The sequence below is a fragment of the Lepus europaeus genome, chromosome 17, assembly GCF_033115175.1.
Source record: "Lepus europaeus isolate LE1 chromosome 17, mLepTim1.pri, whole genome shotgun sequence".
Taxonomy (NCBI): domain Eukaryota; kingdom Metazoa; phylum Chordata; class Mammalia; order Lagomorpha; family Leporidae; genus Lepus; species Lepus europaeus.
The window spans coordinates 31,321,068-31,344,074 of NC_084843.1; the positions used below are offsets into that span (position 1 = coordinate 31,321,068).

A 23,007-nucleotide genomic window follows, 5' to 3' on the forward strand; every position below is an offset into this window, starting at 1 on the left:
GCATTTCCATCTCAATATCTACCATTTCTAAGTGTTGGGAACTTTTGGACTTCTTCTCTGTTATTTTGAAATGTATCAGAAGTTATTATAGACCATAGTTACCCTACTGTGCCACAGAGCACCAGAACTGATTCCTTCTGGCAAGCTGTATTTTACTTATTTGTTATTTGAGAGAGAGGGAGAGAGCCTCCATGTGCTAGTTCACTCCCCAGATGGCACAACAGGCAGCCTAGGCCAGGTGGGAAGCAGGAGCTGGGAACTGAATCCAGGTCTCCCGCCTAAGTGTCAGGGACCCTGACACGTGAGCGTCGCTGCTGCTGCCTCCTGGGGTCTGCAGCAGCAGGAGCCAGATCTGCATCTGGTACTCTGATGTGGGATGTGGGCCTCTTAACCGTTAGGCTAAATGCCTGCCCCTGCCTGTATCCTGATCCCCTGTATCTAAGCTGCCTCTATCCCAACCCCGCTTCCCAGTCTCCGATGACCACTATTCCACTCGCTCCTATGTTAACTTGTTTAGCATCCACAAATGAGTGAGAGCACGTGGCACTTGTCTTTCTGTGCATCACTTGTTTCATTTAACCTGATACCCTCTAGTTCTATTCACACTGCCACAAATGACAGAATTTCATTCTTTTTATGGCTGAGTAATACTCCATTGAGTATCTGTACCACATTGTCTTTATCCATTCATCCATTGGTGAATTCTTCGGTTGAAAGAAAGGAAGCTTGAGTAGAACATTGGAGTGGGGTTTTTTTTAGAAACCTTTTATTTAATGAGTATAAATCTCATGAGTACATCTTTAGAAATACAGTGATTCTTCCTACCATACCCGGCCTCCCTCCCCCACTCCCTCCCTACTTCCTCCTCTCTCTCCCATTCCCAGTCCCATTCTCCATTGAGATTCATTTTCAATTAACTTTATACACAGAAGACCAACTCTATACTAAGAAAAGACTTCAACTATTTGCACACACACACACACACACACTATATATATATATATATATATATATATATATATATATATAAATAACTGTTTGAGAACAGGTTTTACAGTTAAATCTCATAGTATGGCTCATTTAGAACAGAGGTAATGCATGGGGAGTGGTGCACAGTGCTTCCTGCTGTTAATTTAACAATTCACTCTTTCGTATGACGTCAGTGATCAGCCGAGGCTCTTGCCAGGAGTTGCCCAGGCTGTGGAAGCCTTTTGAGTCCACAGTCCATTGGAGTGTTCTGTGACCACGCAGTTAGGGGCCTGCCTGAATCCACAGCAAGTAGATGAGCCCTGTGCTGACTTAGGGCCAACTCCCTGATATCACAGCCACTCTCCCTGCCCTCCTGTCTCCCTGAAGCAACACAGGTTTGAGGGTCCAGGAGGATCCATTTCCAGAAACTCATGAGTCAAACCGTTACTCCGCGCTCTGGTCACTGCTTCCTGGGGCTTCTGGAAAGCAGTGGGGGGCCCTAGGTGTCTAAAGCCGCACTGCCTTCTTCTATGTAGTCCTTGGTGAGTGTGTCTCCAGAACATGCAGACCAGCTGGTCACTGCCATCTGCAGACACATCCTTCGTCCTTCTGCACACTTCTCTTCCGAGAGCTACAGGACCCCTCCTGGTTGATGGCTGTGGACCATACACCACTAGCTCTCAACCGCGTGGATGCACATGTGACCCAGCCTGGATCAATCAGAGCTCTTCCCTGGGATTTTTCACACTGCAACTGAGGAAGGGAAGTCTCTGCTCTCTCTGAACGTGGGCTGTGAGGCTTGGAGTTGGTTCAAGCTTTGTGAACAAGGATGGTGAGAATGAGTCCAGCTGATGCAGGAAAGAGGAAGAGGGAAGGAAAGCAAAGTTCTGACAACTGCCTGGCTCCCGCCACTCCGAGGCTCCACTGCAGCCTTGCCACTCCTGCAGTTTGTACATCAGAGCCAATAAATTCCTCAGCCACTTCAGATTGTTTGTCACTTGCCACCAAAGAATTCTGGCTAATGTGGCCTCCATCTGTCATCTCAGTCCCTTCTTTCACAGTCTGGAATTCCTGTCTCCTTTCTCTTTTTCTGGAAACAGGTGTTGATGCATGGAGTCACAGCCTTCTTCCTCCTCATCAACAACCCCAGCGTCGACAGACACGACTGAGCACCTGCTCTTTGCTGGCATTGTCCTGGGTTTGATGAGGGCTAAAGATGCATATGAGAGTCTCTGCCTTCTGGGTGCTTCTGCGCTCATCAAAACGTAAGGAATTCCAAGGGCACAGAGCACATGCTGAGCACAGATCTTTTTTAGAACAAGGCATAAATCAATCAGCTGCGTGGAGTTTTCACACAACACAGGCCCTCATCACTGCAGATTATTCTGACCTTTGGGTACCAAACATTCCTTTCTTGAAAAACCATTCACTCTTCAACAAAATACACTTTTCTGAACCTTCATCTTAAAGTTACCTTCATCAATAGAGCACTTTGTTTCTGGGGTCTTCTCCACCCCGGCCAGCTCCTAAATCAGGACCAAATCTGATGTGGTTTTCTCGGATGCCCTTTCCAACTCATTCAGTTTGCACCCCTGTGGGCTCCACACCCCAGATTTCTCATCATGCCCAGAGCCCTCCCATCACCACCATCTCCATTCCTTTAAGCTAATACCTGACGTCTGGTTATATCCTATTCCTGGATGCAATCTGTGAGCCTCCTGGTGGAATGCCTTCCCATATGCTTTCTGGTCCTATTTAACTTCATGGTTTTCAAAGAACTAAATGTGTAGAAAGGGAAAAAGAGCATTACACACATTTCCAAAGACATAATCTATGTTTAAGGCCATGTGTTTAAAATGAGAAACATTTAGATATGGCTAGAAAGAAGAGGAGGAATAGAAAAACAGTGGTTTCTGGGATCCTATACTTCTTATTACTCTTCCACCCTCAGGCTCTGCATAGACCCTCTGATATTCTGAAACCCAAATACCAACCCAGTTAGAAGCAGGCCTCCCTTGGCCAGACCTGTCCATCATAAATTCAAAATCTATTCCAGAGAATTCCACTTATTTGTAAGTAAACTGTTTTCCTGCATTCCAAGGTGAATTCTTCTTCCCCATAGGTCTGAGATGATAGATCCTCATCATCTACTTTCTTTTCGTAAAATGTAGCAACTTAAAAACAATTCATTATTGCTCACAATTCTTTGTGCAGGCATTTATCAGGGCTCAGCTGGAAGGTTCTTCTGCTCCACATGACGTCAGCTGTGTGGCCCACTCAGCTGCATTCAGGTGTCAGCCAGGTTGGGCTGGGCTGGAAATCCACAGGGTCTCTGCCCACATTACCTGCGCCCTGGGGCTCCTCCACCTGGCCTCTCCATGGGCTAGCGTGCCCTTCCTCGGAACGTGGTGGTCTCAAGGTAGCAAATTCTTTATATGGTGACTAGCTTCCCCCAAGAGACAAGGTGGAAGCTGGTGGGCATCTGAAAAGCATGATGAGGGGCGGGAGTTTAGCTCAGCAGTGAAGCCACCACTCACATCCCATATTGGAGTCCCTGGGTTCAAATCCTGGCACCGGCCTCCATTCCCACTATATAACACACACCCTAAGAGGCAGCAGGTGATGGCTAGGTACTTGGTCCCTGCCACCCACATAGGAGACCTGGGTTGAGTTCCAGCTTCTTGGCTTTGACCTGGCCCAGCCCTGACTGTTGCAGGCATTTGGTAAATGAACCTGTGAATAGATCTCTCTTGTGTCTCCTCGCCTCACGAGCTCTGTCTCTCTGCCTTTCAAATAGATTAAATCAGTCAATGAATCATTTTTTATTTCAAAGGCAAAGCCCAAAACTGGCCCAACATCACTCCTCCCATATTTTGTGAATGAAGGGAAGTCACAAAGCAAGGCCAGATTCTAGGGGAGGGGAGAGAAAATAAAGGAATTCATGGTAGCCATCTTTTTAAGATTTATATTTTGTTTTATTTGAAAAACAGAGGAATGGAGAGAGAGTGAGAGAGAGAGAGAGAGGTATCTTCCAATCGCTGGTTCACTCTCCAAATGGTTGCAACAGGCAGGACTGGGCCAAGCTAAAGCCAAGAGCCTGGGTCTCCATCTGGTCTCCCCTACAGGTGGCAGGGGCACAGTACCTACTGCTTTCCCAGTTGCATTAGCAGGGATCCAGGTCAGACGCAGAGCAGCAGGATTGAACTGGTGCTCTGGTATGGAATGCTGGTGTCACAGGCAGCAGCTTTAACCAGCTGCACCACAATGCTGGCCCCATGGCAGCCGTCTTTAGAGACCACCTACCACTTCCTTCTACCCCTCAGTCACGGAAGGGCACATCTTCTTGCCCATCTCTAGGCTTGGAGTAAACCCCCATCTGTAGAATGCTCTCGTGGGCAGTATTTCTTCCCAGTCTCTCTGTGCTGAAGGTTATCTTAACTCACGGTCTCCATCCTAACACCTAGCGTCTTCCCTGGGTTCAGCCTTCAATGCCCTGAAAGTCTTGTTTCAGGAAGCTATGTATTCTCAAGTGCTCCAAATAAGTTTTTACTAAGCCTTATGCTGCTTTTTGTTCTGTTATGATAATGATCATCTGAAACTGATAATGTGCTGATAAGGTTGACAGTGCTTTATGCCACAGGTTGGTAATCTTGCCATAAAGACTTAGAGGATAAAATATTTTCAGCTTTTGGTCCCTATGATGCCTGATGCAACCACTCAACTCTGTGGTTCAGCAAAAGCAGCTATAGACAATGTATAAATGAATGAGCATGTCTGTGTTACGATAAAACTTTATTTACAAAAGCAAGTGACAAGCCAGATTAGGCCCTTGGGCCTGCCTCAGATCCAAGAGTAAGTTGTTCAGTTTCTTTTATCTAATAATTAGCTATTTCACTTTCAGAAAGTCATTTTTCTCTGAAACTTTCTTTATCCATAAAGTGAAGGTATTGAAGTGACCAGGAATCAAACACCATTTTTTTTTTTTTGCTCAATTTTAAGAATGTACCGTATCTCTTTCAAAGTCTTTAAAGGAAATGCCCAAAAGTGTCCCCAAGATAGGGGCGTCTCTGAGACACTATCCTGGAGTGCTGCTGCTGGGTCCGTGACTTGGAGTCTTACAGGGTCTCTCCAGGCCTGCAGAGTTCCTTCTTCCATCTCCCTGGCTCTGCACCTGCTGTCTGTGTGTTTCTCTGCCCCTTGTATTCTTTGTGTAGCTGTCTCTGCCTTCTGCTCCTCCTCTCTCCCCTGACAATTGTGTTGAATAGATACATTTTTCTTTATCTTCCTTTTTTAATGAGAAACAGTTCCCTATTTTTAATTTTCAAAATGGATATCATACAAGTATTTGTGTATCTTTCAAAACTTAAAAAAAGCGTCTTTTCATATAAAATGGTTAGCATATGTAAATTACTTAGCACGGTGTCTGGTGTATTGTAGGAACTCAATGATTATATCCCTTCTTCTGGCTTCCCCTTCTGTAACTTGTTGTCATAAGGGTCAGAATCTCACAAAATTAAAAATAAATAAATAAAAGCACCCGTCTGTATCTGTCGGTAACATTTGGTTAGTCTCACCATAGCGGGACACCCACTACTGACACCCTGTTTGTCACTGCAGTGTTTGTACACCTGTTTTGGGAATTAACGAACGTGGAGAATCAAAGACCAAACAAGAGCCGGGCAGCACAACCCAGCTCTGGTTCCGCCCCCAGCGACGCGCTCGCAGCTTCCCCAGGCTTTCTCCTCTCCACTCTGCAGGCACGTACTGAGCACTCACTGTGCACTGGGTGTGGGGGGCAGGACAGACAGCCACCCTGTCTGCCTGTGCCTCGTAAAGCTGTGTGTCCCTGGGACACCGACAGTACACAACCGACCAGGAGTGGGTGAGGGTTGCTTTTTATTTATTTATTTATTTTTTGACAGGCAGAGTGGACAGTGAGAGAGAAAGAGACAGAGAGAAAGGTCTTCCTTTTTGCCGTTGGTTCACCCTCCAATGGCCGCCGCGGCCGGTGCGCTGCGGCCGGCGCACCACGCTGATCCGATGGCAGGAGCCAGGCGCTTCTCCTGGTCTCCCATGCGGGTGCAGGGCACAAGTACTTGGGCCATCCTCCACTGCACTCCCGGGCCACAGCAGAGAGCTGGCCTGGAAGAGGGGCAACCGGGACAGAATCGGTGCCCCGACCGGGACTAGAACCCAGTGTACCGGTGCCGCAGGGCAGAGGATTAGCCTATTGAGCCACGGTGCCAGCCAGGAATTGGCTTTTAAAGTGAGACCCAAAGCATGGGAGGGAGCCGGCGGCAGGACCCCCAGGAGGAGAGGAGAGGAGCAGGCCCAGGGCTGGAGGCCACTCCTGCTAGGACGAAAGGAGACCCTGTGTCTGGGCTCGTGGTCTGTGGGCACCCAGCACAGGCTGTAGGCAGGAGGATGGCGTGCTCTGATGTATGTGATGAGAGAGGACTCTGGTCCGTGTGTGGAATTTGGGTTGGGGGAGCAGGTGAGGAAACAGGACGGAAGCTGTGCAGGGGGAGGAGGGAAGAGGGAGGGGTTGAAACGTCTTAGGGGATGGAAATGACAGCACTGGCCACGAGTGAGAGGTGAAGGTGAGGGAGTAGAGAGCCAAGGCCGGCCCACCTGGGCGCCCACGTGGGGGAGGCAGGGCTGGGCCATCAATAGTCCCGCTCTGGACGCGTTCCATCAACGCCGGCCGTGGGCCGTGTCAAGGAGGCCGGCGGATATATGAGTCTGAGTGTGGATGGCAGACTTGGGCTGGACACATAAATTTGGGCGTTGTCAGTCGTGGGATGGATATCACCCACGAGTGAAACGGCAGAGGAGGGAAGAGGGCCTGGGCCGGGCCTGGGGGCTCCACCATGGAGAGGGCGGGGAGAGGAGCAAGGACGTGGAAAGAGGGAAAGGAGAGAGTCAGAGGGGGAGCAGGGGAACCGGGAGGCGGCATCGTGAGGCCAAGCAGGCACAGTTCTCAGAAGAGGACGCAGGGAGCAGAGAGCGCAGAGAACCGCACCAGACACCGCTGGCACCGCCGAGAGGCTGGGGAGAGGCGGCAGGGTGGGGGCAGCAGCCAGAGCAGCTTGGAGGGAGTTGGGAGCACCAGGTGGACTGGGGTGGGGTCTGCAGGCAGGGGATGGCCGAGAGGACAGCCGTGGGGGCCGTGCAGGTCCCACACGGAATAAAAGAGCTGCCCGGCCAGCCGGCCAAGGCGGGGGTGCCAGAGCCGGTGGAGAGCAGCAAGATGACCGAACAGTGCAAGGAGCAGCCACCAGCTGCTTGTAGGGTGGCGTGGGTTTTTTTTTTTTTTTTTTAAATAATGATGAGAACTCTCACAATTATGTAACTTCACAGTTTACCTAGTGTTGCCACACACACTCTCGCACTCAGTGCTCACACCCATCCTGGGAGGTGTGGAGCAGCCCCGGGGGACAGATGAGGAAGCTGAAGCTCAGAGGAGCCAGGTGACAAACTCAAGGTCAGAGCCCCGCAGTGGTCAGGCCACGACCTCATGCCCAGGCCCCTGGCCCCTCCACAGCACTGCTGACCCAGGGGAGCAGCACCAGCGGGGGGGGGGGGGGGGCATGCACAGCAGGGAGCCCTCGTGCCCTTGGTGCCGTCTGTCATGCTGCTCTTACAGTTGCACAATCCCTTGTGCCTGCCAGTGCATCCTTTGATGTCAGGAAGCCATAGCTGCTTGCAAGAACAGGGGCCTTGTTCCACTTCCTGGCCCTGCCTATCTGAGTTTCTAGAAATCCCCAGCGATCTCTGGCAGGCACCAGAGGGGGAGTGTGTGGTGGCAGGGAGCTCACAGGCAGCTGCCCAGGCTCATCAGGGTGGGCACTGACACTGCAGAGTGACTGTGAGAAGCCCCCTAACCTCTGGACCTCAGTCTCCACATCTGGAAAATGGGGCTATCACTGGAACCTGCACCCCGGGGTTATCAGGAAGCTGCAATGAAACGGTGGGTAAGCAACACTTGGAACAGTGTCCGACACACAGTGACTGCTCTGACGATGCTACTCGTGATTCTTTTTCTTCATTCACTCCCTCCCTCCCTCCCTCCCTCACTCACTCTTGCACCCAGAAGACGTATGTTGAGTACCTCTGTGTGCCAGGCATCGCTCTAGGCACAGTAAACGCAGAGGTGCACTTGCTCCGCATGCTTGCTGGGCTCTGACAGCGGATGTGTGACGAGGAAAGTGATGTTGCAACGTGGCAGCTCTGCCCTCAGGGGAATAGGTGAGGTGTAGCTCACTGTGGGGATCCGGAGGAGGGAAGATCACATCCAGCTGTCGGGCCAGGCTCTGCGGAGAACATTCCCCATGGGAGAAGACAGCTGAGCAAAGACCTGGGTGCTGGGAAGGGCAGGGCAGGCTGGAGAGGGGCTGGCTCAGCCGAGGGCAGCCGGGTTCAGAGAGGGGCTGGCAATTCTGCATCCGCGCCCTGGCCTTACACCTTGGAGCTGTTGCTCTGGCTCCATGCCTGTCCCTAGGAGTGGGGACATGGGGGTGGGGTGGGGAGAGGAGATGAGGCAGGGCCAATGCCGCGTGTGCAGGAACCTTGTGTGTATACCCCAGCCACTCCAATGCAAGACAGGTCCTGTTCCTCCCCTCCCACTTCCCAGGAGAACAAGGAGTATGGGTGCCCAGGACAGGTGTCAGGGCTGGCCTCTGGTGGTGACTCCTAGCACAGCCTGGGAAAGGGGCCCCTGCTCTGCCTGTCTCACTCAGCAGGGTGCCGTTACACTCTGCCCTACAGAGCCTCTCCTCTGGCAGATTTGAACTTTGGCTCTGGGTTGCCTTGCTCTACACATCGTGGATTGTGAAGCCTAAAACAAAAGCATCCACAGAGCAAAGCTTTGGGTGACACTGACAATGGCGGGCTCAGGAGCATACCCCATGGCCACATTTGTCCACACATTTTTTGACCTCTAAGTCAGCCTGACACTGTCTTTTTTTTTTTTTTTTGAGATTTATTTATTTATTTGAAAGTCAGAATTACACAGAGCGGCTGGCGCTGTGGCTCACTTGGCTAATCCTCCACCTGCAGTGCTGGCACCCCGGGTTCTAGTCCCAGTTGGGGCGCCGGGTACTAGTCCCAGTTGCTCCTCTTCCAGTCCAGCTCTCTGCTGTGGCCCAGGAGGGCAGTGGAGGATGGCCCAAGTGCTTGGGCCCTGCACCTGCATGGGAGACCAGGAGGAAGCACTGGCTCCTGCCTTTGGATCGGCACAGTGCTGGCCGTGGTAGCCATTTGGGGAGTGAACCAACAGAAGGAAGACCTTCCTCTCTGTCTCACTCTCACTGTCTAACTCTGCCTGTCAAAAAAAATTTTTTTTTAAAAATTACACAATTACACAGAGCGAGGAGAGGCAGAGAGAGAGAGGCCTTCTATCCACGGGTTCACTCCCCAATTGGCTACAACAGCCGAAGCTGTGCTGATCCGAAGCCACTAGCCAGGAGCTTCTTCCGGGTCTCCTACACAGGTGCAGGGGCCTAAGGACTTGGACCATCTTCTACTGCTTTCCCAGGCCATAGCAGAGAGCTGGATCGGAAGTGGAGCAGCCAGGACTCAAATCGGCACCCATGTGGGATGCCGGCACTTCAAGTCAGGGCGTTAACCTGCTGCACCACAGCACCAGCCCCCACTCTCATTTTTACAAAGGAGGAGCTTCAAGTGGGAAAACTGGCCAGCCTAACACCACCAGCCTCATCTCTGCCAGAACTGGGCCCTTTAAGAAGCAAATAGGGGCATGTATTGGGCCCAGTGGTTAAGTTGCCACCTGGGTGCCTGCATCACACATCAGAGTGCATAGTTTGAATCCCAGCTGCCCCACTTCCCATCCAGCTTACTGCTAATGCCACACTCTGGGAGGGTAGGGGATGGCTCAAGTAGCTGGGCCCCTGCCACCCATGTGGGAGGCCAGGATGGAGATCCAGGTTCCTTGCTTCAGCCTGACCCAGCCCTGACTATTGTGGACATTTGGGGAATGAGCAATGGATGGAAGATCTGTCTATCTATCAGTCTCTCTCTGCTTTTCAAATACAATGAAAACAAAGAAGCAAATGAGATCAAAGATGAGACAGTGCTTTGTAAACTGTGAAGTGCGGTGGAGAGGCAGTGCTGTCATCATCGCCACTGTTTACATGAGGTTCTCGGGCATTTCTCAGGGTGGCTGCTTCCAGGGAGGCTGCCAGGAAAAACACGCATAGGACTGAGTGTTGACAGTGTGGGCAGTGTGGAAGGAACACAGGATTCAGATCCTGGGGACCCAGGCAGAGACCCAGTGCCACCCCTACAAGCTGCATGACTGACAGTGGAGGAGGCCCAAGGTGCAGAGCTCACAGAAGCGGGCGGTCTTTAGGGAAGTGTTCAGCGCCCACACGGCACTCCCTGTCCCTGGGGCAGGAGCCAGCTGCTGACGGTGCTGATCCCAGCAGCCTGCCTTCCCTCCCAGACACGGCACGCCCTGGTCACACAGCCCTCAGACGCTGTCTATCATAGTGTCACCTTCCCACCCGGGGTCCTGACTCGGCCCCCAGCCAGTGCTCAGCACCCCCACACTCCCCTGGCTCCTGCATCCTGGTGAGGAAGCAGAAGGCCAGCCTGGCTCTGCTCCAGGAAGGAAAGAAGCACCTTCCATCAGCACCCTGAACAGCGCTTCCTGCCCGCCTGCCCCAGTGCCCTGGCAGAGCCCTCCAGACGCACCCGCTCGGGCTCAAACGCAGCTGAGGGGCCAGGGGCCCGTGGGTGGGGTTAGGCTGGATTCCTTCGGAGCTCAGGCAAGCTGTCTTCCCAGAAGGCGGGAGGAGGCCTCGGGCCTCCACAGGCCTGCTGCCTCGGGTGCACACTCTCCCATGGGGTCTCATATTTCCCACTGGAAAGGCAACGGTGAGAAATGGACCAGGGGACACCTAAGCCCTGAAGCTCAGACATGATGTCTGGTGTTTCATTCATTCATTCAACAAACATTTATTGAGCAACTGCTGAGTGCCTGACGCTGTCCTAGGTATCAGGAACAAAACGGACAAAAGTCTGCCCTCTTGGGGGCTGAATGGGGACCAGTGAAGGAAAAATGAACAAAGAGTTGTCAGCCAGTGGCAAAAGTGTGTGGGAGAGCAGAGGTGGGGGGGGGGTGTGGGGAATGGGGAGGGGACTGCAGGTTCTAGGAGTGTGGGCAGGGAAGGCCCATAGAGAAGGAGCAAAGGCCTGAAGGAGGTGAACAGCCAGCCGTGTGGAGAAACAGCATCCTGTCAGAAGGAACAGCAGGTGCAAAGTCACTGAGGCCAAAGCCTGGGGGTGGGGCAGGTACCTCCTGGGACATTTGCATCCTAGTTACAGTCCCAGCTGCTCTGATTCCAATCCAGCTTCCTGCGCATGCGTCCTGGGATACGGCAAACGGTGGTGCAAGTACTTGGGCCCCTGCCATCCATGTGTGAGACCTGGTTAGAGTTCCAGGCTTCTGGCTTCAGCCTGGCCAAGCCCTGGCTGTTTGGGTCACTTAGAGACTGAACCAGCACATGGAAAATCTCTCTCTCTCTCTCTCTCTCTCTCTCTCTGGTGGTGGTGGTGGGGAAGTATTTCTCTGCCTTTCAATTTGATAAAAATAAACTTTTTAAATGCAATTAAAAGATAGGTTTATTTTTAAAAAAGAAAGAAAAGAGCATGCCTGGGCTTCAGTAGGAGGAGGCCGTCTGGGTGCAGGAGAGGAGACGGCAGGTCGGGGGGTGACAGGTGCTTCTGTCTGCTCTTGAGCTCCTCTGAACCAGCAGGCCAGCGGGTCCTCCTAATAATTTCAGGTGCGTACGAACTCGCCCACCTGCGATGCTGATTTCAGGCTCCTGCTTAGATGCTGGGACCTCCTGACAGGGGACAGTTGTCCCAAATCTCAAAGCCAAAGCCTCCTGCTCCTCCAGGGTCATTCACACGAGAGCTCTCGGCAGAACAGGAAGTACCTGGGCTGGAGCCCCTGCACCGGACACTCAGTGGCTGTGTCACCTCGGGGGGTTCTCTGAGCTTCCATCTTTCTGCTGAACAGCATCAGTGCCTCATCCATAAAATGGGTGGTGGGATTTCCGTGAATGAGATCATGAATACGCAGGTGTCTTAATTTGAAATGGGCAAGCGAAGTGCCAGGGAGGTGTTTGCTCTCTTCCAGGAAGTTGTCTCCCACTGTCCGCCACCACCCTGCTGCTCACGTGGGCCCACGTGGGCCCAGCCGACTCTTACTTTGCCTGTGTCCTTATCTGACTCGGGGGTACTCATCAATCACCCAGGGCCCCCCAGAATGCACCGGAGCAGCATTGCCCCCCGTGCACGTGCTCCTGAGTACTCCCAGCCCAGAGCTGGCTGAGTGGGCCCGGGCTGGCCCAGCTGCTCCTCCCCAGCAGCCCTGCCCCATTCCACCCCCAGGTACAACGGCCCCAACTTGGTTCTGAAGTACGACCGGGCTCAGAAGCGGCTGGTGAACATCGCTGTGGATGAGCGCAGCTCGCCCTACTACGCGCTGCGGGACCGGCAGGGGAACGCCATCGGGGTCACGGCCTGTGACATTGACGGGGACGGCCGCGAGGAGATCTACTTCCTCAACACCAACAACGCCTTCTCCGGTAAGGACTGCGTCCCCGCCTCCCTCCCCAACACCTGCTGGTGGCAGGGCACTGGGGACCCTGGCCCTTCCTCAGGCTTCTGTCGCTGGCTCCCAGGCTCTGGCCGTGACCTCCCAGGAGGACCCCACCTTCCCAGGGCACAAAGCGTGTAGTTCTGTGTCCCAGGCGCCGGCAGAGGTGGAGGGGTGTGAGCAGAGGAGGCCGCTGGGCCTTCTCCAGCCGTGGCATCTGGGGCCTGCATTTCTGATATGGGCTCCGCTGCCATCCAGGGGCCATGCTCAGAGCCGCAAAGTCCCACCTGCTAGGGGACGGGTGAGCCGTCGGTGCCCAGAGCTAAGGAATAGCGACAGTGCGTGACAGCAGCTGACACTTAAGTGGTGCCTACCCTGTGCCGGGCCCTGATCCAAGCACTGCACGTGAATTGTCACTGTCAGCCCCCCGGCGGCTCCATCACGTCAGGGCTGGTAAATCCCACGACGTGTCGAGCACACGCAGGCACCCAGAAGCTCCTGCCTGCCCAAGGCTGCACAGCTTGTAAGTTCCAGGACTCACCTCTGGCTCTGACCCCAGATCCGTCCTTTTCATCCAGACACTCTCTGGCTCTCTCAGGAAAGCACCTGGCTCGCCTTAGGTCTCAGGGCTTCGCCACACGGGGGCTGTGCTCCTGCGCCGGACCCCCACCCCAGCTCCCACGGCTTCTCCGGCCCCACTCAGTCTGCTGAGCTATGACGTCCGTGCCGGAGACCCTGGCTGTGCCGTGCCCCTGAGGGATGCAGGCCCTCTTGTCCCTGTAGGCCCTGGATGTGCCTCCAGCTAGCAGCAGGCTCCTGGGTCCACTTTGGATGCCACCTCCCGGCTCAGACCAGGGCAGTCAGCATCCTGAACCCTCCCTACCGCCTAGAGGCTGGTGACCATCTGGCTTTGGGGACCCCCAGACACACATGCACACACTCACCGCCCTTCCCCCGGGCCATAATGTTGCCCCTGCTGGTTGCCAAGCCCGAGGCAGGCCCCAGCCCTGACACTGCCCTGAGGTTGCGCCCTGCCAGCCTCGTGAATGGGAGGAGACGGGTTGGAGCCCGTGCCATGGGCAGGGGCGGGAGGTGCTGGCTGACAGCCAGCCGTGTGCAGCCAAGAAACAATGAGCCACAGCCCCGAGTGGTGTTTTATGGGTTTTCATCTCATCTTGCCACCGAGTGAGGCCTGAGAGATAGTAATTATCCCTACACAAATATCAGGGCATGAGCATCCAGCTGGATTTACTGCCCTCCCGCCAACCGAGCCGAGATTGGATTAGGACACAATTAATTGATGGGCTGATCAACTCTTTCATGTGGGGCAAGGTCAGCAAGGGGGCAGCACCCAGGGGTGAGTCCCGAAGAAGGCTCCAGGAGGCGCGGCACAGGGGTGGAGGGGACTGTGGAAGGGCTGCGTGGGACACACAGCACAGAGCGCCTGCGGGGGAGCCTCCGGGTGTCCCCTGGGCAGCAGCCACTCTCCTGCTCTGTGAGTGTTCCCCTGTGAGCAGGCCTGTGTCCCTGCCCAGGCGGCACCCAGGAAGCGTGCAGCAAGCCCCGCTCAGCTGCCTCCCAGGCACCCCAGTCCGAATGCCGGGAGCCCAGTTACCAGATCGTAAAGCTCTCCAGATGATTCCCATGGGCGGCCGAAATTGAGGGCCACCACCTTGTTCATCTGGTCAGCTCCAGACTCAGCCCAGCAGCAGCCCCGTCTGTCCATTCATGCCTCCAGTCACGGGGGCCTTCTCTGGGCCAGCACTATTCTAGGCACCGAGGATGGCTGGGGGACTGAAACCCAGAAATCCTGCCCTCATGGGGGGGTGACACTGTCCCTAGCGTGGCCTCGTATTTCTCTAGCCATCTGACTCCCTCTGCCAGCCCCCTGGCTGTAAGCTCTTAGGAGCAGTGTCCCTGTGCTGGTCACTTTGTGGCATTCGGTGGCTCCTGCCAGACCTGAACATCTTAGGAGTTCCATTAGAATTGGATGAATGAGTTCCAGGCAGAGCAGGTGCGTCCCGGACCATTAGGACCAGCAGGAGGAAGACAAGGAGAGGCAGGCAGGACATTGGCCTGGAAGGCCCTGGGATCCCAGGTGTCGAGGCACAAGTGTTCTGAAGGGGCTGGAGTGGGCGCCCAGGGTTGGAGGAAAGACAGTGCCCAGACCTAGACCCAGGCACACACCTCCTGGCGACCTTCTGCGGGTTTGAGTTAATTTTCCAGTTGAGTGATCCGATTGATTCAGTGCCATTTGTGCCAGGTCAGCACTTCCTCGGGTCTGGCTGGCACGCACTCAGCCATTGCCACCCTGACCACAGCAGGAGCTCCGACTGGCCCTGGCAAGCCCACAGCCTTCCGCTCGTCCTGCTTCAGCCTTTGCTGGAGAAGCGGGGAGTAGAGGGAGGCCAGGGAAGAGCCAGCCCTCTCCCCTCCCTCAGCCGGCTGCTGGCCATGAACGCTGAGATCCCTGAGAAAGGCCTGTGTTCCTGGGCAGTGTCCTGTGGAGTCAGTCTGTGTAAACGGGGGCCCTGCCCTTCACATGGCGGGTGACCGTGAGCGTGGCCCCTCTCGGTCCCAGCTCCCTCATCCGTGGGACAGGAAGAGTCCTACAGCTCCATCAGCTCAGCTCCCTGAACAGTCCCTGGAATAGGTCCCAGACCCTTACCCTCCGGGAGCCACTGGGGGCACCTCATTTCCTCCATTCTTCTCAAGTTCCTGCCTGAGGCCTCCACACTTGCTGTTTCCTCTGCCCAAAATGTTTTTCGCCCTGGCGTTCTCAGATCTCACGCCTCACATGAGGTCTTCCGGGAGCATTAGCTCTGAAGTCGTGCCCCTGTGCCTCCCTGCGCCTTCGCCAGCCTCGGTCGCCTTCCAAGCCCCGGCTCGCTGGGTGTTTACTGCCTGTGTCTCCTGCTGGAGCCCTGACACACCGTGGGGCAGAAACTTTGTCTTGCTCACTGCTCCAGGGCCCAAAGAAGCGCTTGTCACTTAGCACTGAATACGCCCGAAGCCAAGGAAGGCAAAGCACCTGGAGCCGTACCCGGGACTCGGTGTGCACTCTCTGAGCAGTTGCCGTTGTGATTCTGTGGCTACGAAGATGCTGGCTGAGGCCTCTGCAGCTGCCCTGGGCACGGGGTCCCGGGCCTTCCTCCTGGCCGGTGTGGGGGAGAAAGGCCCTAGGAGCACAAGAACAGAGCTGTGGTGTAAACAAGACACTGCCCAGAGGATGGCGCTGGGAGGGCGTGGATCCCTGGCAAGCAGGTGAGAGAGAGGAAAAGGAGGAAGACTGCTCACATTCCAAGAAGCCAGGGCTTCCGACCTGATCCAGCTGGAAAAATCCGAGGCAGGGTGTTCTAGGCAAAGCTGCTCAGTGAAAACCAGACAGGAGAGTGTGCAGACAAGGCGAGAGGCGGGGCCAGCACCTCCCGATCAGAGCCTGTCCCCCTAGGGCCCTAGGGGTCCTCCGCCTGCCCAGAGGCAGGGTCTCGAGCTCTCCCACTCACAGGACTGGCCAGGGGCACCAAGCACGTGGGTAGTGGATCTGCTGTGTGCAAGGCACTGTTTGAAGAATACATCCACCGCACCCCTCTTCTGCACAGCCATCAGAGGCCCCGCTCATGGTGCTGCACCTTGCATTTCTTGTGTAGCTTTGTACTCCAGATCTCAGTTCGTGACCGTTCACAGAGGGCATTCTCGTTCTTTTCCTGCCTGTATACTACTCCATTCATAGGCTTGGCATTAATCTTGTGGATCCTCGACTGATGAACATTTAGAGTGTTTGCAATCCTTTGCCTTTACAAGAAGTGCCACCAAATGAGTGTGGACACTGTGCCACTTTCCACAATTGTGGGTACATCTGTTCTGCATTTTGTTTGGTTTTTTGTTGTTCTTTTTTTAAAAAATATTTATTTATTTTCATCTACTTGAAAGGCAGAAAGAGAGAGAGCTCTTCCATCCACTGGTTCACTCCCCAAATGCCTACAAGAGCCAGGGCTGGACCAGATCAAAGCCAGGAGCCCGGAACTCCATCTTGCTCTCCCACGTGGGTACAGGGGCCCAAGCACTTGGGCCATGAATCTGCCTTCCCAGGTGCACTAACAGCAAGCTGGCTTGGAAGCCAGGGAACTGGGGTTCAAGCTGGCAGTCCAGTACAAGATGTGGGTGTCCCGAGCGGCAGCTTAGCCCTCTGTGCCACAGTGGCCACCCCGCAGGAGTATTTGTCAGGTGTTCACAGAGGGGATTGCTCCCTCAAAGGAATGTGCAGTGCGGTTTTGCGAGGCGTGCCTGACCGTGCTTCCTGGAGACGCTTGTTCCGGCCCCTCACCCGCGGGGCACCATCCCACCCTCACCAGGACAAAGTCTCATCAATTCCTTTTAGTATGTGCCAACCTGATGGGGAAAAATTGATTTCCAAGTGTAGTTTTAATTTTCATTTTTCTTAAAATGAGTGAGGCTGAGAATATTTTTATGTATCTGAAACTCTTGCCTGCTCAAAGCCTTTGCCCATTTTGTTCTATTGATTATTGGGCTTTTCCTTATGGATTTGTAACACCTCTTTATAAATTAGGGAAATGAGCCCTTTGTCTGAAATACACAAGTCGCGGAGAGCGCTCCCTTGTTTGTCATTTTTCTTTTGTCTTTGCTCACGTTGGGTTTTGCAGCGGGGGAAGCTTTCATTTTGTGGACTTGGATTTATCGCTCTTCTTTACGGCTTCCTGGCTCCGTGTCGTGTCTGGAGAGGCCTCCGCGGGGGCTTTTGTAACCTCTTGGAGAGGAGAAGAGCACCTGTCCCCGGGCCAAAGAGGAGAAAGGAGGCCCGCATGGCAGCACTTCCAAGCCTCTCCTGCCTACACGACGCACGCACGAGCGCCCTGCTCTTGGGAGGAGCACCCTCATCCAGCAGCTCCTACATCTGGCTACTCAAAGTGTGATGCGTGGACCAACGGCGCTGCAATCGGCTGGAAACTCACAGCAGCGCAGACTCCCCAGCCCCGCCCCGACAGGATGCACCAGACTCAATCTCACTGTCCAGGAGCTGCCCGTGCCCACCAAAGTCTGAGACGCGCTTCCCTGAGCCTCCACCCTCTCTTCCTACGATTTGCTGGGCCCTAACCCAGCTGACCACCCCCAGCCAGGGTCCGTGTGGACACAGCTCTCCTAGTGGGGCTCCATGGGGGAGATGGTTCAAGCACCCCTCAGGTGCCTCATCACTAAGCCCACATGGACATAGCAGGTTCCGGGGAGCCCTCCCTTCAGCCCACAACAACTGGGCGACCTCAGGCAGATGAGTTAGCCCTTGGAGCGCTGGCGGCTCTGTGGAGTGGAGGTACCAGCTTCCTGGCTTGGCTGTGGAGAGAGCACAGTCGCTGTCATGAGAGAGGCCCTGGCAGGCACAGCGGGGACCTCCCCTCACCCCTGCCGGCAGAGAGGAGACTGGATGCGGGTGTTATGGGGGAGGAGAAGGGCCCGAGGTCACCCTTCTCTGCCTGAACTGCTTCTGTCCTCCCCTGGGGCCATCACAGCTCTGCTGCCGCTCCACTGGCTGGGTGTGGCAGAGCGCGTGACTCCTAATGGCACACCTGCCTCCTGGGCTGTGGCTCCCCAACGATGCTGACGGCTACACGGCTGTTATGTGTCAGGCCTCGGGGGCCAGGCCTTGTCCTAAGCACTTTGCATCGCTGTTTTCCTTTAGCCCCCACAGCCTGGTGAAGGAATGGGTGGCCATTCTCTTTATCCCATTTGACAGAGAAGAAAAGGACAGGGCCACGGCTTTCCCAGGGTCACCCAGGAGAAGGGATGTCGCTGGCCACCTCCCCGACTCTCCTGTATGGCGTGAGTCTCCTTGCCATAGAAGGCAGGCGGAGGCTGAGGCCTCTGTCCGGCCACACACACCTGTCGCCCTGCTCTTTGCCACCAATATCAGACCACAGATCAGGTCCTCTGCAGGGCTAGGGACAGCCCCTAGGGGAAGAGGCACTGCGGCCTACCAGTGATCCTTGGGAAGAGCTCTTTATGGCCTTCTCTCCCTCCGCGTGGCTCCAGGGTGCCCTCTGGGGGTGGAGCTGGGTGAGGCAGGATGACAGGATGGTGGAGGACCATTGACAATTGACACCACTGCCCTGGACACGTTGACCTTCCAGATGAAGAACCTCCCCCTTCCCTGTGTACCCGATGGCTCCTCCTCTGCTCCTTCTCCTCCCTCCTACGCCTCAAATGTGCTGCTCCTGGGACACAGTCTATGACCCGGGTCATTCTCCATCCCCAGCTCCAGCCTTGCTGTCAAGTGAGCTGCTCTTCCTCATGGCCAACAGCCTATCTTGTCCACGCCCTCTCAGCCCTCCTTTGACCACCCCAGATGCAAACTGTCTGAAGCTATGCCCCTGCTCCCCACTGCCCACCTGGCAGTGCACCCCCGCCTTGCCCTGCCTGCCACACCCACCAGTCCCACCTCCCTTCCTGCTCAAGCTTCCCTCCACTGCCATCGTCACCACGCTGATCCGCTCTGAGCACCCACAAAAAGGGGCCACCCCGGCTCGCTCTGCTGCCCACTGGGTCTCCTGCAAACAGGGTCTCCCCTGACTCCCCAGCAGCAGCCCCCCACCTTCAGTCCAGGAATTCGTGGGTCTTCCCCACTCCGCCATGTTTCTCCCTGGCCTCCTGGGCTCCAGATCCCCTCTGCGCGTTTTCCTTGCCACCTGCCTGCCAGGGGCACCGCTCTCCCTCCCTGCCTGGCCACATTGGCCCACGGTGCTCAGCACAGGCTCTGCGGCCAGAACAACCTGCCTTTGACTCTGTCCCCATCACTTACCAGCTCTGCCACCTTGGACAATCGATTTAACCTGTCTGCCTCCCAGTTTCTCCATCTGTAAAGTGGCATTTCAGGATTTAGATGAGATGATGGTAGTTTTAAAAAAGTGCTTCAGGCAAAGTCTGGCCATAGTAAGTGCTCCGTTCCCAGGAGTCGCTGTTACTCTGGTCCTTCAAGTCCTCTACAGATGTCTGCCTCTTCCTTCTGGAAGCCCTCCCTGACCACAGTGACCTCTTCCACCAAGATCTGATGGGTGTCCTGTGCAGCCAAGCTCTGCTGGCCACCCCTTTGTCATTTGGTGCCGCAGGTGCTTCATTTGCAAAATGGGGTTTATGAGTGAGCATATGTGACGTGCCCTATTGTCTTCCTGCTATCTCATGCACCTCCTCTACCTGCAGACCCACTGGACTCTGGGACCTTAATGTTCTTTTAATGCCAAGATCCCAGAAGCTGGCTTGGGAATGGGAATTCTCAGAAGTGCCTCTCAATGGGGGTGGTGACCCCCAGAGCCCCCTGCCCTGCCCTGAATGCCTTCCTGTTTCTCCCTCCCTCCACTCTCCCGAGAGGGTCCCTCTCTCCTCTTCCTCGCCAGCCACCCCCAGCTTGGGGAGGGACCACGGGGCCGCCTGCAGCCACAGGAGCCAGAAGGTGGGCACGGGCGCTGACAAGGGCCGGGGGCTGGGGCCGGGTGTTTATCGCCTGTGCCATCGACCCGCACAGCTCGCTGTTTATCTGTCTTCCTGACACACCTAATTACCCAGGTTGCAGCTGCCAGAGCACTTGCTCTTCCTAAATCACCAGCTCCCTTCCTCCTGTCGCCCAGGCCTGCGGGCCTCTGCCTGCAGAGGGGCTGCCATTGATTTTGCTGTTCCCACGTATGATCTACAAGGCCCTGCATTGCTGTTGCACATTTTACCTTAATTAGTTTATTCTTTGGGGCGTCCCTGTGCGCTTGGAGGCCAGGAGGCTGGCCACGAAGCCCAGCGCCTGCCCAGACATCAGCACCTTGCTGGGAGCAGTGTAGGTCCCACAGATGCTGATGAGTGGTCTGCAGAAAAAAAGAGGGTTCCATGCCAAGTATGTTTGGGAAAGCCTGGGTTAAAGAAAGAAGTTAAGCAGGTAATCTGCTGCAGCACTTCTCAAAGTCGTAATAGACTGAGGTCTACTGAGAATCTCCTCGCGATAAATGAGTGTTTCCCAAACTCAGACGATCACAGAATCCTTTCTCCAGGCCACTCCTAGAGACCAGGGTTGCACAAAGCACACTTTGGGAACTGCTGGCCTGGGTGGGCAGGAGGAATCGGCAGTGATGAGGTTAGCCAAGGAGCCCGGTTTCTCTTGTCTGGCTGCAGCAGATCTTGACAGCTGGAGAAATTTCTCCCACTGAGTCTGAAGGTGCCCTTGGAGCTCCCGGCAGCCGCCTGGCGTGAGCTGGTGGAGTGTAACCCTGGAGGTGCCCAGGCCAAGGGGGTCCTGATTTGGCAGAGGCAGGTAAGGGTTGCCTGCAGTCGGCCAAGTGGCAGGCTGGAGGTGCAGGGGTGTACTTGGAGGCCCCCTGGGTACCCAGAAGCAGGGCCGAGCCTGCTGCAGCCTCTGGCTCAGCCGCAGGGATGGCAGCCTAGTCCGAGGTCCTTCTCCAGCACTGGGAAGCCTCGAGTGCTTTTGTGCCAATGTGAGAAACCCCAGGAGGTAGCACACTGTCCTGGGCCCAGGGGAGCTGGTGATAGCTCTACTTATCCCACTTTGTATAAATATTCATGTTCCCTGCAGAAATATTAACACAGTTAATTGGCTGCCGGGCCACCATCCACCCCCAAAGAAGAGGCTTGGTCTCAGGAGGTCCCCTGTCACCCCCAGAGGCCAGACCCTTTGTCCTGTCCTGTGCTGAGCCACCAAGGGGGCATTTACCCACTGCTGTCATCCACACGCTCACTCCCATCCTCACACTGGTTCACTCTCACTGTGCTCCTCATACTCACTCCTCACAGACCCCCTGGCTCTGCCCGCACCCTGCAGGGCGTGCCCATGCCTGTAAAGGACCTTGAGAGTAAGCCAGCTATTCTGGCCACTTTGGGGGGCCCTGGGCCAGACCTGTCACATGTATCATCTCATTTCAGGACACCTGAATCGGTTACTGTCAGCCCCATTTGCAAATCAAAAGACTGAGGCCCGGATGCCATGGCCTTGCCCAAGGTGGACTCTGAGGTGAACCTATATCACTCATTCGCCCACCCGAGCTCTGCTCCAGGGTCCCACACTGCCTGCCTCCAGCCCGAGCCCACTGTCTCCTCCCTGGCTGGCCCCAGGTCTTCTAAAGCTCACCCTCCCCAACTCCTTCAGCGGCTGCCCTGCCTGTGTCCCCCGTGCTGGACAGCGAAGTGTGAGAGTGCTCTGGGCCTCCAGTGACAGGAAGTAGGCCCAGTGTGGGGCGGAGGGCAGAGCTCTGCCTCTGTGGCCGCCTGGAAGGGCTTGCTGCTCCAGCCCTGTCCCCAGGACAAGGCTTAGTGAAGAGCGGCCTCCGGAGGCACGAGACCCCTGAAATTACCTTTGGAGAGGGGTGCGCTGGAGGGCCTTGGCCTCCTTCCTGTCCTCAAAGAGACCAGGAATCCGACAGAGCTGGCGACCCTGCCCTCCGAGGCTCCCAGCCCACGGACCAGGGACCTCCCAGGGCCGCCCTAACCCTGCATCCCTCTCCAGGCTGAACCACCCCCACCTCTGGCCAAGCTCCACCTCCTTCCTCAGTGTGGGCTTAGGGACCTACCCACCAACCAGGACCATTTCTTTGGAGATCCAGATTAGGTCCTGGGATCCAGCAGAGAATGCAGGGTGCTCCTGGAGACAACCGTCTGGCCCAGCATGGCTGTCGCAAGGTGGGCAGTGCCAGGCTTGCCACTGCACAGGTGCAGGAGCGCGGCGCAGGGTGGGCTCCAGCCGTCAAGGACCCGCCCCGACACACCGCAGCCAAGCACTTCCCACCTGGGGCCTGGGGCCTGGGGCCCGGGCAGGCTGTCTTCACAGGTCTGGGAGTCTCTCTCCACAACTGAAAACACACGTGTGTCCCCAGCAGAGTCTCACCTGTGCGAGGCCTTCCTCGAAGCAAATGCTCCTCCACCTCTGGCTCCGACTGCCCTGTGGCAGGTGCCGGGAGACATAGCCAGAGGTGGGGACCTGTAACCGGCCCTCCCTTTCTTCCTCTCTCTAGGGGTGGCCACATACACGGACAAACTCTTCAAGTTCCGCAACAACCGCTGGGAGGACATCCTGAGTGACGAGGTCAACGTGGCCCGTGGCGTGGCCAGCCTCTTCGCCGGACGCTCTGTGGCCTGTGTGGACAGGACGGTGCGTGCAGGGGCGTCTGGGGCCTGGGGAGAAGGGGAAGCACACAGCTGCCAGGAGAAGAGCCAGCAGGTGACAATCGTGGCCAAGGCCGCCCCTCGGGGAGCTCCCACGGTGCCTCACCTGGAGCCGGTGCTGAGCACTGAGCCGAGTCTTGCAGCCCGCGTCGGATCACACAGCTCGCTTCCTTCTCCCCTGCGCCCTCCCAGCAGGGGGAAGCAGGTGGTCATCACCGTGTCCACTGGGCACTTGAGGGGACTTGGCC

At 55.6% G+C, this 23,007-nt stretch overlaps 1 protein-coding gene across 2 annotated transcripts in view; it reads left to right on the plus strand.

Moving 5' to 3' along the window:
• Positions 1-23,007, plus strand: part of CRTAC1 (cartilage acidic protein 1) — a 144,141-nt gene that overhangs the window by 80,973 nt on the left and 40,161 nt on the right. For both annotated transcript variants that reach the window (XM_062214141.1, XM_062214142.1), the window contains exons 3-4: positions 12,388-12,584; positions 22,609-22,745. In XM_062214141.1, coding sequence (XP_062070125.1) covers positions 12,388-12,584; positions 22,609-22,745 — 334 coding nt within the window. The remainder of the gene's footprint in view (positions 1-12,387; positions 12,585-22,608; positions 22,746-23,007) is intronic.